At 38.2% G+C, this 17,532-nt stretch overlaps 1 protein-coding gene and 1 pseudogene across 2 annotated transcripts in view; one reads left to right on the top strand and one right to left on the bottom strand.

Moving 5' to 3' along the window:
- Window positions 1-8,599: 8,599 nt before the first annotated feature.
- LOC146451566 (uncharacterized) lies at window positions 8,600-11,245 on the bottom strand (annotated as a pseudogene). Its single transcript, XR_014860013.1, has 2 exons — window positions 10,636-11,245; window positions 8,600-9,694 (listed from the first exon to the last, which is right to left on the bottom strand). The product of XR_014860013.1 is annotated as an uncharacterized LOC146451566 (transcript).
- A 5,977-nt stretch (window positions 11,246-17,222) lies between these two features.
- The window catches only part of LOC146451563 (uncharacterized), a 31,048-nt gene continuing 30,738 nt past the window's right edge, over window positions 17,223-17,532 (top strand). Inside the window, exon 1 of the mRNA XM_085099098.1 lies at window positions 17,223-17,519. Coding sequence (XP_084955224.1) covers window positions 17,394-17,519 — 126 coding nt within the window. The 5' untranslated portion in view covers window positions 17,223-17,393. The remainder of the gene's footprint in view (window positions 17,520-17,532) is intronic.

Here is a 17,532-nt window from a genome sequence, read left to right as displayed (position 1 = left end):
TTTAAAGTATTTATTGCTTGAAAGAGTGTTGATTGTCCTATTGTTTCCTTGTGTGATGTGTTTTTGTATGACATGCCACTAAAATTGACGTTAGACAATGCCCAGTGAGTATTTTTAGTGATCCTGTATACGTATTAAGCGGCCAGCTCCTCAAGTCCCGAGGGTGGCCGTTTTATAAGGGTTCGACTGTACTAGCAGACAAACGGCAAGTATTCATGCTTGTCCGCGGGAGTGAAAAGACAGACATGACAGAAAGAGAATGACAGAAGAGAATTTTTCCCTTATTTTGAAGACAGTACGTACGCGTATCTTTACTAAAACCCAGAAACCAATCCAAATGTTTCAACTCGGTGTCGGTTACAGTCAAATGCATCCTCCACTGTTTTATATCCCGGCATCAGTAATAGGCTTTGTTTATAGCCAAGAAACCGGCTGCGGTTTTACGAATGTGACAAGGTATAATTTTTTAGCGTATCTTTTTTCCTGGTTAGCAAGTCCATCCATGTAGCCGGTTGTTGTTTTGCTTCTTCCTTTCCATGGCCACGGAACTTGATTCCAAGCAGCAAAAAGCTCTTTTTCCAGTTCAACATGAGCAAGAAAACAGTGAAAGCTGACAGACTTCAATATGGAGGTTGCGAAAACTGCATAACAACTTTGCAGCATCATAACTTTCCACAACTGTTTAGACTTTCTCCTACAAACTGAACTTTAGACACTTTTCGGGTATTATTTGAACCATATCATACTGGCAAAAGTGACACGGAAAGCACTGAGAAAAAATTCATTTAAGTTAAAAAAACTACTTACGTGGTCTGAGTACATATCCGTAAAGTGTAAGCTTTTTTCATTCATTCAACAGTAGCAACGCACACAGCGCCACCGTTTTGGCGCCCTTTTTACTTTACTGAGAGTCATGTGATCAATATACCGCTTATTCCAACTTTCCCCGTTGTAGGCGCGAAAAGTTAGATTTTTGTTGTTTTGTATATCGGCGTAACGTATTTCTATAGTTCATTAGCGTTTTTGTTTTTCGTTTCTGCGATCGCGATCTGGGGAGAGTGTCTAAACTACCGAGGGGAGCGGGATGGCGGCAGCTCCATCGAAGCGTACCAGTCTCGAGAATCCCACGGAAAAATAGGGGGACTGTGAAAAGTCTAATTAAGACCTAAGGCTTCAAGAGTTTGACCTCTGTCGATGAGGTATGCTTCTCTAGCTTTGCGTACACACGATAAGATTTGATGAGTTCGAGAGGAATAAGTAGCATGTCAGAAGCATTATGGTCGTTAGAAAGAAAATGTTCTGAGACTGTGGCGGGTTTGGAACTGTTTGTTTGTTTGTCAACTGGTGTGCAGTGTTCGTTAAAACGGTCTTTAAATCGTCGTTTTGTTTCAGTCCTATGCATTGTTTGTGGCAGTGGTTGCAGTGTACCATGTAAATAACGTTTTTAGAGTTACAGTCTATATGATGAGTAATATGTAAGTAATACTGATGTAGTATGCATGGGTATTAGTGTAAGTTAGGCCTGGGGCAAACGTCGAATCTTAGTCGAACTTAATTCGTCGAACCTATTAATTTTGAAATAGGCGTATGAATGGTGCGACGTTTGCCGCAATTAAGTTCGACTCAAATTAATTGGTTCGACTCCAGCACAAGTTCGACTTGCCAAGTCGGATAATGCGACAGTGGTTCGGCGTTACAGCAAACGCCGTTCTAAACACGCGCTGAAAACTCAATTCATAAATCATGCAAATTACAAAATAATTGATTCAAATGTGATGGACTGCGCAAACGCCACAAAAATACCGACTCCCCCATCTACCAAACACTATTTCCCCTCCTGACGAGATGCGCTGTACAAAGACAATTTCGCGACCAGAAATGGCGAGCTATCGAAAGTCATTGCTGACATCGCACAGCATGATGGAAATGTGTTTTTCGTGTTTCATGAACACTAAATATAAATGATTGAAATGCGAATTGCCTATTTGCAATAAATGCTTAGTGTTTGAGTCTTAGTGCTTAGTGTATGGTCCCTCGGGAAATTAGTAAACCTGTAGTATTTTGTAAAGTGGATTCCCAGCTATGCAGTGAGAAAGACGTTCTTTTTGTGGTCATACACTAAAGAACAAGGCATGAGGGGAAGGGTGGTCTTACTCACAGCCACATTAGCCACTTTTTGGGGGGGAAAAGGTTCAAGTGGTGGGGTAATCCGCAGTCAAGCCGGGACGTAATTTTTAAGGCCTGTCTTAAACGTCACTCTACTATAAGACTTGTTCAGCTGCATTTTTTCGAACCACATAGTAACATGTCTTGCATGAGGCGTTGTTTACACAGATGCAGCATGTTTGGAGCAAATCTTCATTGTGAGTTAAAGTTCAAAGGAATGGGTTGCTCACCCAGTCGGTTAGATTCCTTAAGATTCACTTCAGCGTGTGCATTGATTGCAAGATCACAGATAACAAAACTAGTACTCAACGATCAACTAACTGTGCCCCAAAGCACAATATTTCCCGAAGTTATTCCTCTTTGTTAGCTACGCAATCAGTTCCCTCGTGTTGTCTTGTCTTCATAACCATTCCTGGTATTGACAGTATTGTTCCAGTGAGATTAATTTACCACTGATGAAGGGAACAGTGCCAGCCATGATAGGCACTTTTTGAACAATAAGGAATGTTTAGAGCTGATTTGCTGGTGTAGAATGGTTAAGGGAATGAGTTTTAGTGACATGGGCATGAAAACAAAGGGCACAAAAGTAACCACAAAAATGAATTTTTTCTTATGTCTGAGATCTTTTATCCTCAACCCTTCAATGAAAGGGAAATAACTCAATGACAGATGTAAATACAACCTATGTGCATTGTAGTTTTGCTGCATCCTTTTTTTCATAACAACAATATTTTGGGATGGTGCCTCTTAATAGAGAGTGGGCGCCTTATATTAATTTGTTAGAACTGGCCGGCCATACCAGTCAGTTCGTAAACGGAATGTTCCAGTTTGAAGGATATTTTATTCTAGTCCTTCGAATTTCTTCAAAATAGCGCATACCATTTTTCGGAGTAATTATTTTTCAAGATTTTGCAGTACCGTCCCATCAAGTGATGCGTTTGATTAATAGGCTGGCTTTTCTGGCACATCCACTTCTGACAAAATAATGGAAAGCGCCCAGTCATTATGCAGGAAGAACAGATCTTAGCAAGGGCTACAGTAAACATCCGCATAAAAGAACAAGTGGATTAAGAACCTCCAGGCTGAAATATGTCATTTTAGACACCTGTTATATAAGAACCTTACAACAAATATATGAAGACTTATTCAGGCTGACCTTGAAAAAAGTAGGTTCTTAAATGTGGGTGTTTACTGTAATTGAGGTGGAGTAAATTTATTAATGAGTAGAGATCAGAGAAAAAGGGGTTGTGAGGGATGTTTGTCTACCAAGTTCATTTCATGAGACCGGTCTCACTTTCCATTTAATTTTTTCCAGGATGAGTTGAGGAAACTTTTTGGGCAAAGACCGCAGAGACGAAAAATAACAAAGCCTTTCAATGAGGTAGGTGTTTTTAGGATAAAATCCATAATACCATCTACTTGAATTAAGGACATGAACAGTCAATCCTTGTTTGTTGGGGTGCATTGGTACACATGGTAGTGGCTGAACACAGTTTGTATGTACCAATGCATTATTTATCATTGTTTTAAGGACGGTGCCTACTAATAAAGAAGTATTTCTGTGTGATTTATGACTATGCGGGGAAAGCAGATCTTAGCAAGGGTTACTGAAATCCAAAAAGAAAATTGGAGGTGACCACGCATTTTTTGTGATAATTAAGCAGCAATTATTCCAAGAAACAGTAAAATACAAAGCAATGTATGGCATTTTTATTCCAAATTGAGTCTTTATTATCTCTGAAAAATACATGGTTACCCCCAATTTTCTTTTTGGATACCAAGAGCTCTTGCCTCGTTCTGCTTTCTCTACATAGTTTTAAACCGCGCAAAAATATCCCTGTATTAGTAGGCACCACCCATAGGAAATCCGAGTATCTCGAGATGTGCAGAACGTATGCGCAGTAACAATAGTAGGCACCGTCCTTGAAGGGCTTCATGCTTAGGCTTATAGGATTGGCAAGATACAAGTATAACCATAGAATTTAATAGTTTTAACATTTTGGTAGAGCTATTGGCCATTTTCACGGTTGCACATGGCTATCAATGAACCAGAATTAAGGTGGCCTACTACAGTTTTGAGTTACAATAAATTTCTTTATGTGCAGGTGTCACATATGTAATTACCTGCAAGCAAATATCACGTGAGTGATCAAGGAAAACAAGCAAGCAGTTCGTAATGCTCGCTTTTGACGTAGAAAAGATATGAGAATTACATGTTTCAACCCTTGTGGGTTCTTGCATTATGGAATGTTGTAATGGAACGATTCCATTTCTTTGCTTTCAGCAGGATTCAGAGGAAAGTGAAGAAGAAGACGAGCTCACTGTGGAAGAGCTCAAACAAACAGAGGCCTATAAGCTGTTCAGGAATGACTTTGCAATTATTGCGAAAAAAAATAACAGTTTTGGTCATTGTTAGTGAACACTCTTAAAATAATGCTTAAGTTGTGGGCTTAAAAATCGCCTTGTCAGCTTCTGTCTAATTTGTCTTGTACCTCCAATATGGCCGGGGCTAAAATCCTCTATATGATAATGTTAATATGGGAACAACAACAACAACAACAACAACAATATTTATTGGCCTCGCAATGAATTAGAATATTTATTTTATTGAAGTAATACAAAGAGTACTGCCTGCCTGAAATAACCTTAATGTTGAAAATTGAGTTTGGACACTTTCAAACAGATACACATGCATATGTACATAGGTCTGTACAAATGTAAAAAGAGAGAGAATTTATCATTTTGTAACAGTTGTAATGTGTAAATAAAGCTGTAATGAGTCTCGGTCTCAACTGATATCACGGGTACTCGGGTAGTCCAACTTCTTTCATGGGAAGAATCTCAATGCCTTTATATTTGCAGGGTAAAGAATACACAGAGATTTTGCAAAATTGGCTGCCAAGGTTTCTTTAATTATAAATATTAGAAAAAGTACAAAGCTTCTGGTCCGGAAATGGGCAAATATCGCCAACAATGCTGGTCTATTTTTTGAAAACATTTTAGTAGCACTTGGGTGGTGATCAGTTGTGGTAATCCTGCGAAATTTGTAGTAGGATATAATTGCCAATAATTACGGGCGTGGTACTCATGGGTATAAAAAGGAAATTAAACTGGTCCTGTCACACTCCTGACGAACTTTTCTCGTTTATACAGTTTATTGAGCCAGAGGCTCATGTCCGGGGTCGAGAATGGGCTGGGGGCGATCCACTCTCCGCGTTTTTTTTGCCCTTTTTCCATCGGTGTGCGACAAATGCAGACTGCAGACTTGCAGACTTGATGGACTCACCATACTGGCCTTTCCCAATTCATGTAAAAAGTAATATTGTGTAACCTCCGCCATTCCACATCATGCGCTGTCCACTTAGTAGGCTTTAAGGCTACTTGGTTGATTCCATGGAGTGTTGCTGATTCACTAGCTCGCGGCATTTAGTACAATCGAGTGATATAAACCCCTGAGGAGGCATGTGTTGTTAACGAAATTTTAAGAGCTAAAATCTCGCGCAGGAATTTTTAAATTCAAACTAACTTTGGCATGGCGACCACCTGACCAACACGTCTACATAATTTTTTTGCTATTCTAACTTTAAACTCCGATATCTCGATAACCAATCAAAATATCGGAAAAGCCTTATTAATGTCTTTTGAATAACGCTGTGCAGATAATTCGTTCTTGCCAGACGCTCGATACCCGATACATTCAATGCAACAGGCCTCGTTCGTCGGAGAGTTTACCCGATCCTAATATTTTACAAAATAAATCACTAAAATTGTATTTTTGTCAGAACCCAGCCCTTATTATGCTGTTTGCTAAATAGTTTGACAACATTTTCTCAAAACTGGCGCACGAACGAATTTTATTCCTGAAGGACAATCGTGAAAGTAGCCAAGTATCAAAGCGTACCAAGCGGACAGCGCATGATATGGAATGGCAGAGGTTACACAATATTATTTTTAAAATGAATTGGGAAAGGCCAGTATGTTGAGTCTGCAAGTCTCCAGGTCTGCAAGTCTGCAAGTCTGCAAGTCTGCAAGTCTGCAAGTCTGCAAGTCTGCAAGTCTGCAAGTCTGCAAGTCTGCAGGTCTGCAAGTCTGCAGGTCTGCAGGTCTGCAGGTCTGCAAGTCTGCAAGTCTGCAGTCTGCATTTTGTCGCACACCGTTTTCCCATCTATGAACCCCCAAAGTAAAATAAAATTGTGTGACCCCGGTTTGATGGGGGCTAAATTACACGTGGCATCCATTCAAGTAAATGGCAGTTCCGTAGATGGTGCTAAGTAACCTGGGCCCAGTTGTTGAAAGCCCGATGAAGCTTATCCTGGATTAACGTGAACTTTGATTCAAGTTTAATTACTAATCGGTAACGATTCTTCCAAAAGATTTTGGCTCCTCAGTTTTGGCTTAGACTCTTCTTTACCTTTAGCTTGAAATAAGGCTTGTTAAAAAACTACTTTTGAAGAGCGAGATGAAAACCTCGATTAACTTTTAATGGTAGATTAGCGTTAATCAGCTTTCGAACAACCCGGCCCAGATTATTAAAAAAAAAAAATGTCAGCCATTTTTGCATAGTAGAGTCTATTAAAGATGATTTTACCAGCCCTGCAATGCAGTGACTTTAAAGATTTAAAACCTTCGCTGCTTGTACATCCACCGCAACCGGTGTTGACTGCAAGATAATTTTTAAATACGTGTCCCAAAGCATGTGCGCCATTAAAGTTCCGTCAAACCTCCTGCCATAGGCAACGCAAAGTGAAAGTCATCGCACTATCATTTCCCATGGAAGATTGCTCGTTTTCAGATCTTACAGCCAACACTTATTGATCTTCAACACGTATTGATTTTCCTGTTGATGGACTCTCCTTTTGGGGAATGGCTTGGGCCAATATGAAAAATCTAAAAACAGTCATAACCGAACCGGCTGCAGAAATTTACCAAAAGACCACCCGACGTGGTAACGGTACAGAACAGAGCTTGATGACCTTATTCACTCACTTCTTGGTTTAAGTGTTGGCCTTTTTTTCAACATCTTTATTTTGTTTTCTTTCAATAAGGATAATTGCAATATAACATTACAACACTAACTAAAAAAATTAAATTGCTAATTAAATTGTTGACAGTAATATTACTTAATACAACTCATACTTTTACAATATTATTAAGTTTACAACACACAAAATTGCAAAGTTTACAAATATTATACACAAATATAGATACATGGCATTTACAGAAAACGATCTTATACAATTAACAAAGGTGTGCAAAATTCTGCCATTTAGCAAAGAAAAGTTTCTGTTGGCCCGAGGTGACCGCTATGTATATTTCTAGTTCTATCTTATCCTGCACTAATCTTTTGAAGTTAAAAAGGGATGATTTTTCAGTATTTAGCGCATTAACGAAGAGGAAATACTTTCCAAGTATTATGACTGAGATGACTGAGGGCTAAACATGGTGGGTTCATTTGGCGAATAATTGTTAAATATAACATATTGGGGGGAAAGAACTAACTGAAGGAGTGCTTAGCTTAATTTTTACCAATTAATAGAACGCCGGAAGGAATGTGTTTGTTAAGATTAAGAAGTTTCTCGTCGTAATTACAATTAAACAGCTCAATTCCGCCTACATTGGCCAAGAAATAGGTTGGAATATACTTCCAAGGAGCGTTAATTCCGGAACAAAGGCGTTTGATCCAAGTAAGTTCCAACGTTTTATCGAAAAAACAGAAATCTTTCAGTTCATGCCTAAACCATCTTCTTTTTTATTTTTAATCAAAGTTGTTTTACGAATCTTCGCTGGTTTATGGTTCCAAATGAAAGCAAACGTTTGTTAACTTCGTCTGCAAAATGCTCCGGAGTTTCCAAGACACTACAGGCAAATGTAAGATTGAACAGAGCTAAGGTTTTGACTATATTTATTCCACCTTGTAATGAGATGTCTCTTTGAGACCACATATTAAGGGTCTTTTTTTAATGTTTCCAGTTTTTCTGAGAAATTTTCCTTAACAGCAGTTTCGTGGTTGTAAGAAAAGTGAACGCCTAAGGCATATACTGGTTCATGAATGAGCCGAGGGTTAAAAATTGCGTCTTTCCTGTGACTTAGTGATTCTAGCCAAAGCATTTCAGAACTCGATTGATTTATCTTTAATCCAGAACAACTTTCAAATTTAATCAACAAATCGAAGAGGTTCGTAACCGATTGTACATCAGCTAACAGAGCAGTTGTGTCGTCTGCGTACTAAGTTAGCTTTACTTCTTGGTTAGCTTGAGTCTTGATTCCCTTAATTAATTGATAACGTCAGAGCGTCTAATTGACTGAGCTAGCAACTCAATATTAATCACAAATAGCATCCTGAAAGAGCGCAACCCTGACGTACACCTGGTTGCAACAAAAAAATGTTTCGAGGCGTGGCTGTTGTTAAGCACACAATAAGAAATGTTTTTTATAGAATATTCCAACCCACCGACGTAGTTGGGGACCGACGTTGAAGCTTAAAAGGCACTTTTGAATATAATCTTATTCGACAGAATCAAAAGCTTTTTTGAAGTCCAAAAATATGGCGATATCAGGAATTTGGATACCAGTTGGTTAATTCAAATGTTGGCTGTTTCTTTGCGGAAAAAGAAAACTGAACCGGGCCTCCGAGATTTCATATGATGACTATCGGTTGCGATGTTCCTCTCGTTTTCTGGTTGCCCTTCATACACGAAGCTATCTATCAAAATCGGTCATGTGACTTATTAAACTTCCTAATAACCTTTTAATAAAACTTATTCAATTCAAAGACATTTACTGAATGTGAAAAAACATATAACTACACATGTTTTGTTCGACTGATTGTTAATATTAAAAGAAGTTATTATATTCTGGTTTCAAACCAAAAATATGCAAATTTGCTCTTACATTGCTGAAAGCATTCTCTACAGAGCTATAAGCTGCGTGGCATTCGTTGGCGGTTTCTCTAAACTTTTCGAAGAGATTTGAACATCGCCTCCGATTTGCTTCCAGCCTTAAAATAATAGATTCAGGCAACGCCTGGTCATCGTCGACAAGCTCGCTTACTGGGCAATACTCTGCACATGCACCCAAGAATGTTTGATTACCTGCATTTGCCAACTGATTTATGCCTTCAGATATGAAGCCCTCTAAATTACTGAACATCGTCTGGCAGTTTTGGCAAGGATCTTTACTGCTGCAGTAATCCCATTTGTTAAATGCTTCACATGACCAATTCATTGTCTGATTATCAGGGACAGTTAGAGGCTCCGTACCATTAAAATATACTATTGCTTTCATAAGGCAATATTTAAAAACACAAATTCTCTTGTACAAATAGAGAGGTCTTAAAAAATGACTAACTGCATGAAATTGATGATCCAACAAACCAATTATTGTTATGTGAAGCTTTTGCCAAAACCTTAGGCCTAAATATGTTTCTGCTCGGAAGAAATTTGTAAATGTCCCTTATAGAGGTTTTTACAATATTGGCATGACTTTCGCTTCCTCTTGGATGCTCTGCACTTTCCGAGATTTCACTGACCTGAAAAATAAGAAAAGGAAAGGATGCACTCCTGACTTCAATGGATTTCAAAATAGGAGTTGCTTGCTGAGATCTTCCTATTTTCCGAGGCCCCCAAAGGCCCCCAACGGGAATCGAACCCATGACCTTCCTGATACCGGTTGAACGCTCTAACCACTGACTTGAGAACGCTTCTTCATTATTTTCACTTTATCTAAGTCGCCATTCCATTTATCATATATTTGCACTGTATATAAATATTGAATCAAAAGAGATAATGATAAAAATTGGGCCGATGCAGGGTTTTTCAGGGTTTTACCGACAATTGTCTGCAAAATTGCATTTAATTTCCAAGCGACTTGCATGTTGCTTACGCACCACATGTTTGTTTTCAACTGACATTTCGCCCTCTCAGTTGCCTTTCAATTTCCTTATTAGTCGCCTGCTTTCTCGACATATCTCGTTTGTTGAAATATTCAACGAATACAACAACTAGTTTTCTTCCAAATTCTCGTTTATTTTTCTGAAAGAAGTAGGCCATCCGACTTCCCGCCGAAAAAACCCGGGTTACAGCATAGGGTTTGAGTGTCTCATTACACATTGGCTTACATGGAGGAACGTACGTACGGACGGTCGGTCGGACGGACGCATGAGACATCATAACCAAACCAAAATATCTCGTAGTGATGGGTTTACCAAAATCTCTTAGCTATGGGGCTTTCGGCGGGCGCGGAACTACTACAAGCAAGGACAAGATGCTTTGGTTTCCTTTGGAAAACAGCCCATTAAAATTTGCCGTGTATCTAGCGTGGACAGAAACACGGCTTAAGTTCAACCAATCAGAATACGCAATAACAGACTAAACTTGGGATAGTATACGTACATGAAAGTAGTTGAATAATTAAAATTAAGCGTGGTTCAAACGAATCTTTTTTCATTCTCGAAATTAAATTAATACTTACAATTTCCAATAATTTGCTTCCAGGATCGATGGCACGTTTCTCGTTTGGAAGTGTATTTAATTCTTCATCTGTTAGTTTAAGCAAACGACCAAGCATTTTGAGTTCGAAAAGATTTCTGGCAGTGTCTGCTCCAAGGTGGAATAACAGATGCAGTTTTAAGCTCCAGTAGATGTCTGCAAATTTTCGTTTTGTTTTCTCATCGAGTCTGTCTGCATATACTTTAATTAGCTGATACAGAAGCTCACACATCACAATAACGTCACCTTCTAGCCTATTTTCTATCCTTTGAACTCCTCTTACAACCTCATGTATGTAGCGCCACTTGTCAGAGATTGTAGGTGTATTCATGATGACATCGCAGACTGAAGTATCAGCTAAAAATAGCACAAAACTTTAATTTTCTTAGGGCGTATTAAAATTCAGCTTGACAGTGAGGCCAAGGGCGCGCAACAAAGGAAATTGAACAAACACGCCGAACAATTGGTGTTGTTTGTGTTCTCTTGGTCTCGTTATCAAACATTGGTAAGCCGAATGTTCTCTCGATAATGCCGGTCAAATCTGTGTGAGTGTAGCGAGCCTCTTTCAGCACTCATGGTTTTCTCTGTTACAGACAGCTGCTTCTCGGGAGTATAATCTACTGTTAGGCTAACCTACTTGAATGTCATGTATAAACATAGGTTGGCCTGACGACGGAGATCCAATAGAACAGCATTTCGACACCTTACGGATGATTAATCCACATGCTCCTGGCGAAACTCAGGTAGATCATTTTTCGAGGAAATCCACTACAAAATTAACTCAAAAGTCCACCTTTGCCTAGAACAGGAAGGATGACAAACTGTTTCTAGTGATTTCACAGCTGTTCATTCTAAAGAAACTTTGAATCTGAATCTGAAATCTGAAATCTGAAAACAACGTTTTAGTTCTTTATTTGAAAATAACATGAAAATTTTACCATGTTTTTAAAGAGTAATAGAAACAGTTCTTTCAACCAGTCAGAGCGCGTGACGAGATGCCTTTGAAGTTCGTGTTTCCTTCGTTCTTAGACGTTCGTGTTTCGATTTTTACCCCTAATTATTAAGTTTTGGAGTCAAAATTTTGCTGAAATTAAAACCTACGCGAGTCAGTTATTCGTCAAGACATCTTCAGTACTCGCTCGTTCATAACCCAATACAGGCCCGTAGGAAGGCTAAAACAACTGAGGGGGCCGAGTTGGTTGAACAAAACTACCCCCGCCCCGTCACTTAAAACACAGACCAATTAGGAAGTTTAAGATGCAACGAGAACATAAAACTGAAGCAGTAGATTTATTAAGTAAAACAACAACTTTACACCTGCATCACACTTTTTGGTACATTTCTTTTACGCTGACTACCACGTGAAATTTCCTTAGTAATTCCACGTTTAAAGGAGGACGTAAACAAACAACAACAAGTTTTTCTTTCTACTTTTAAATTTGGGATCGAGCAGCAAGAATCCAACTGTAGCAGACTTCCTTTTTCTGTGGCTCTTGAGAGGACATACATATTGCTATCAATGAGCGGACGTTTTAGAAAACAAGTCGTTTATTTCAACAGCTTTTATGGCTTGAGATTGGTTGATTTCGATCCATTTTGGTTCTTATTTCTGATTCAAGGTAGGAAAAATTGGTTTTGAAACAGGGATTTCGCGCAAAATGAAAGGAGAAAATACGATGGAGAAACGCCTGAGGGTGTTCTGTGCTCATTTGCGTATTCTTCTTTGGTGGCCCAAAGTAACTAGCTGTTAAAATCGTTGCGCCACGGGCACCAGATAGTCAGGCACCAGAAACAATCATTAAATACAAAAATTACTCACTGTGAAGGTAAAGAAGCATGTGGGGAGCAGTATTATGCTACATGCCCTCTGGGGAAGAGGGCTTGGGTACAAATCTACCTTGGAACCAAATAAAAAATATTTTTTCATCTCAAAGCGAAGCCATCATCTTTGGTAGAGCTTTGAATTCCTTAGTGTTCCCTCATCATTTGTAAGTTATTATCTTAAGTTTTGTACTTTTAAAAAAATAGCGGCCATGAACAATGGCCAATTTTTTTTATCTCAAAGCGAAGCGAGTTTGTATTTTGCTTCCGAGGTTTTTTGAAGCGCTTGGCTTTTGGCAATCAGAATCCACCTAACTTAATATTCCTCACAGAGAGGAGTCATAAAGCTATTTACGTGAGTAGCAACATAAAATTGCAGTGTACTGTATTGTGAAACTATTTCAGTGTTTTTCTTTATCTTAGAGAGCGTTTTTCAAGTCATACTTCCTGGTGAGGTTCGTGCGAAGGTTGAAGCTCCTATTTTGCATAATAGAGAAATGCTAGTATTTGGAAGCAGCACCAGGGTCTTGAAACCATCTGGCCGCACGATTTTATTTTATGATAAGAAGTCTTTATCTTTTCATAACCACAAGGGCATTGCTGTAGGATGTCTCACTATGGGTTTACATGCATTTTTGTGCACCCATTTTTCCTTTTTTTACAGGCTGCGAGGGTTGGTTGAGAAAAAGTTCAAGTGCTGTTTTTATTACTTGAAACAATTATGTAAAAATATCAATAACATTTTAATATAAGGACGTCTTGTGATTATATTATAATTCACGAATCGTAGTATTTGGTCTTGGAGCAATTTTTTTAGTGTTGTGAGAAGTTATCAAAATTTTTGAAATTTTGCATTGTTTTTTTCACTACAAAAAATTCAATTTTTGCCAACGAAGGGACCCCGCTGGAAACAGAGGAAGAAAGCGTTTAAGGCTAAAATGGCAATTGTATTTTCTAAAGTAACCGGACAAAGTGTAATTCACATGCAAAATTTGAAGCAAAACCTATTTTGTGAACAATTTGGTTTATGAGGAACTTAGGGAGCCACCCACTTTAACTTAAATGATTGGAATTAAATGTCGTCCTAAAGACGACGTTTGCATGCAGAGCGAAATTTCGCGATATATATTATCAGCTAAGGTCTTCACTAGAAGAGATGTTTTAAAACAAAATTTGCCGCTTGAAAAGTTTATTTGTAAGGCGCTATCTGAAAGCAATTAGAGCGAATTAATCAAGAAACCAATTAAATAAAAAGAATTAATGACATGCAGGTGCAGCCTTAAAGGGGAAGTATCATGGGGTTTTTGAGATCTTTTGTTAAAAATGATGAAATAAGACCTTCAATCACCTGCCAAATAATTCTAGAATGACGAAAGGAAAGAAACAACTCGTGATCTCTTCTAGCGCATTTTGGAAACAAAAATGAAAAACAACTTGAAAAACATTAGCCTAATATTTTTCAAGTTTAAATCCAAACTGGCCTACCCTGTCTCTGGCCAGAGGCACTAATTGTCGGTTTTATTGCACTGGGGTGATAATTTTTACAAACTTGACAATTATTTCGTTGTTTCTGCTGACAGTCAAACATTTTTGGGTTTTGAGATGACAGCAAATTTTCGTGATACTTCCCCTTTAATTTGCCAGTAAAAGAAGCATTGGTGGTCCTGTGTCTCAACTATAAGTGAGCAGTTAGCTACGGGTTAAACTGTATTTTAGGTGGTTTGAAACTACACAAACGGTGTGCATTCTAGCAAAGGTACGTTCTGAAATCAGTTGAAGTAGTGCATAGATTTTGACCACTTTTTGCTGAATAGGGTGAGGCTGGTCTGGAATTGGTTATAATTTTCACGAGGAAAATGGAGTTGGAAGGCCTAACGAAGTCTTACTCAGATGCTTGACATATTCATATCGGTCTTTGAACCAATTTAGCTTCTTGTATGTTTGTAGAGGGTTAACATGATTATTTGGAGAATTTGGATGGTATGCAATCGACAAGAAGGTTGTGTCTTAAATAAGTAGGAAAAATCACATATTTTGGTCTGAAATTAGGCAAGAGTTTCAAGAAGCGCGCTGCCCCCGGTGGCAAGATGTAGGTGTATAGCCATTATTATTTCTCAGTGAAAGACGCCTGACTGTTTTTGTGTCTTAACCACAAGCTAACGGTCATTTGCGGCTAAAGAAAATACGATACCTTGGTTGGTTTGGAGCTACAAAACTCTTTTCCATTTTACCGAACAATTGGTTTTGAAACAGGGATTTCGTGCAAAACGAAAGGAGAAAATACGATGGAGAAACGCCTGAGGGTGTTCCGTGCTCATTCGCGTATTCCAGCCGAGCTGGAAATGATCCTTTTCTGGCGCAGCGGACGATAAACACTTGCGGCAAATGGCGGGAAAGTACTTGTGCCTTTATTCAGTGTGGTCAGTTACAACACCACGTTTATCCTACCGTCCCACCTACTCCATACTTCTTTTTATATGAATTTCTTTCGGATACAATGTAATTTCATTAAATATACACACGCTTTTTTAACTCGTAAATGCGCGTAGCGCAATGAACGAGTTATAGCGATAGCTGACTGTTGACTTGGTTGGTTGGTTGGTCGGTTTTGTCGTTAACGTTCGGGCGTGCGCAGTGAATGAGTTTTAAATTCAATTAGTGGAAAAAACACGCGAACATTTATTGTTCACGGCGCATCAGGAAATTCTTATTCAATATGTAGAGAATAATTTGACGATCATTTAGTGCAAGAATGGAGATTTTTCGTTCAATCTGAGCAAAGTTACAAGTTTTTTCAGTTTTTCAGAAAGTCAGGGGTCGTAAACTCAATTAGTGAAAAAAAAAACGCGAAAATTTTTTTCACGACGCGTCAGAATTCTCTCATTCATTCTGTAGAGAATAATTTGACAATCATTTTAGTGTAAGAATGGAGATTTTTCGTTGAATCTGAGCAAAGTTATAGGTTTTTTTCGTTTTTTCTACAAAGTGTGGTTTCTTTTAAGAATTAAAAATAATTTAATTTAGAAATAATTTAATTAAAAAATAATTTAATTTGTCAGTTTTCACGAGAAAGCGGAACGTGCCATGTCACGCATCATTGACGTCGTAAACAAAATTATGCAAATTTCTGGTGAAATGAACACTTTAAGATCTTGTCAGCTTTCATAGAGGTTTCAAAGAGAAAAAATGTTTCATTTTCGAAATTTACAACTAGTAATTTATGGGAAAGCAAAAGGACGCGGTCGATAAATAATTCCTATTTAGCAAGAGCTTGTTATAGTTCATTATTTTTACTTGAGGATTGCGTGGACTGAACTCCAAAGGAAAAATTTCACGCATTTATGTGGGGCATGAAATGTAATGCGATAGTTTGTTGAACATATTTCCCTTTGTGAGATCGGCTTGCCCTACAGTATAATAAATTTTGTAATTTTAATTCCGCAAAAAACTTCACTTGCCCATCGGGCAAGTGATGGTTAGAATCCACTAGCCCGATCGCAAAATCCAGTAGCCCCGGACTATTGGACACGAATTTGCATGACGTAGCTGCACATGGCGTGCTTCTATGAACTTTGAATAAAAAAAAAACACGTGTTTTTTTTTTAATCGGCGCATCAGAATAATCTTATTCGATCTGTAGAGAATAGTTTGACACTCATTTTTATAGTACAAGAATGGTCATTTTTCGTTACATAATCGGGCAAACATATAATTTCTTTTAGCTTTCAAGGAAGTTCCCGTAGCCGTCTAAATTTTAATTGCTATGTGTCATCTGCATTCACGAGTTGGCTCACAGGAGCCTTTGATTTATTTTTTCCTTTATTTTTATTTTATTTCATTTTTTTCTTTTTGTATCTTAATTTTTTATTTTATTTTATTTTTTTCGTGTTCCGAAATGTTCCAAGTTCCGGGTTTTATCGACGGCCTGATTTGTTTAAATTTTATATTTTTTGGCACATTTTTTTTTAACTTCCAAAAATTCTTGGGGGGGGCTCAAGCCCCTCCTGCTGCGGGCCTGTCAATACCTTGGAATGTCCATTAATTTTATAGAACGCGTACGTGAAAAATAGATTTGTTTTCTGTTCCTTTTATTAAAAATCGTGAAAAATTGAACGCAATATGTTGGCGTGTTCATTAATTCTATAGAAAGTGGAAAAAATATTTTCTGTTTCTTTTACTAAAAACCATGAAAAATTAAGGAATATGACGTTAACTAATCAGAATGATATGTTGAAAAATGTCGTCAAAGTTCGTGTTTCCTCAACAAAAGTTGGTTCATAGTGGTTATTTTTTACGTTCTGTTTCCCAAACTGATTACTAGTTTGTGCAGGAAATCTCCTGGAACAACAGGAGAAATATATTAAGTGATTGTCTTAAGTGGAAAACAAACCATTGTCAGTTTTAGCAATATTTTCAAGGCACAAAAGAACAAAAGAAACTAAAAAAATGTTTTTTTTGTTAGGACGGGGCAGGAAACATATGAAAAATTTATTATACTTCCATTGCATGAGATAAAGAAACAAGGCTAAAAACACGGCTTCAGAATGCGTTAGAGGTAAAAGATTTGAGGGCGATTGAATTATGTTAGGCGTATAACTTGACAAAAAAAAAAAAGAAGAAGAAGAAGAAGAAGAAGCTTAAACCGGCCCAGGTTGTGACAGCTCCTTGGTCATCCTTCACTCGATGCCGAGGGGTACTTTGCTTCTATAGTGACTTATATAAATGCTTCGAAAACACTGAGCCTTTATTTTTCAGTTTTCATAGAGCTGACAAACGAAGCACAGCGTTCAACCAGTCAAAGCCCCTTCACAAAACGTACATTTGACGGCTACTGATAGATATCGGCGAACATTGACTGTCGAGGCACGTCCCACGGAAGCACATACATTTATGGATGATCTTCACTCTCAGGTTTAAGATATGGCGGCAATCAAAGCAAGTCCTTTCCGGAGAGCGGAGTACAACTGTCCCATGAAAAAGCCCAAATATTCCAACATTTCAACAAGATCATCTGATCTGCACGCTCGTTCATCACCTGAATTCCAGGTAGGGGATAAGC

This window comes from Pavona decussata, unplaced genomic scaffold (genome assembly GCF_977016875.1).
Source record: "Pavona decussata unplaced genomic scaffold, jaPavDecu1.1 SCAFFOLD_386, whole genome shotgun sequence".
Lineage (NCBI taxonomy): Eukaryota > Metazoa > Cnidaria > Anthozoa > Scleractinia > Agariciidae > Pavona > Pavona decussata.
Note: the sequence above shows the minus strand (reverse complement) of the source record. Positions and strands in the feature narration are given on the sequence as shown.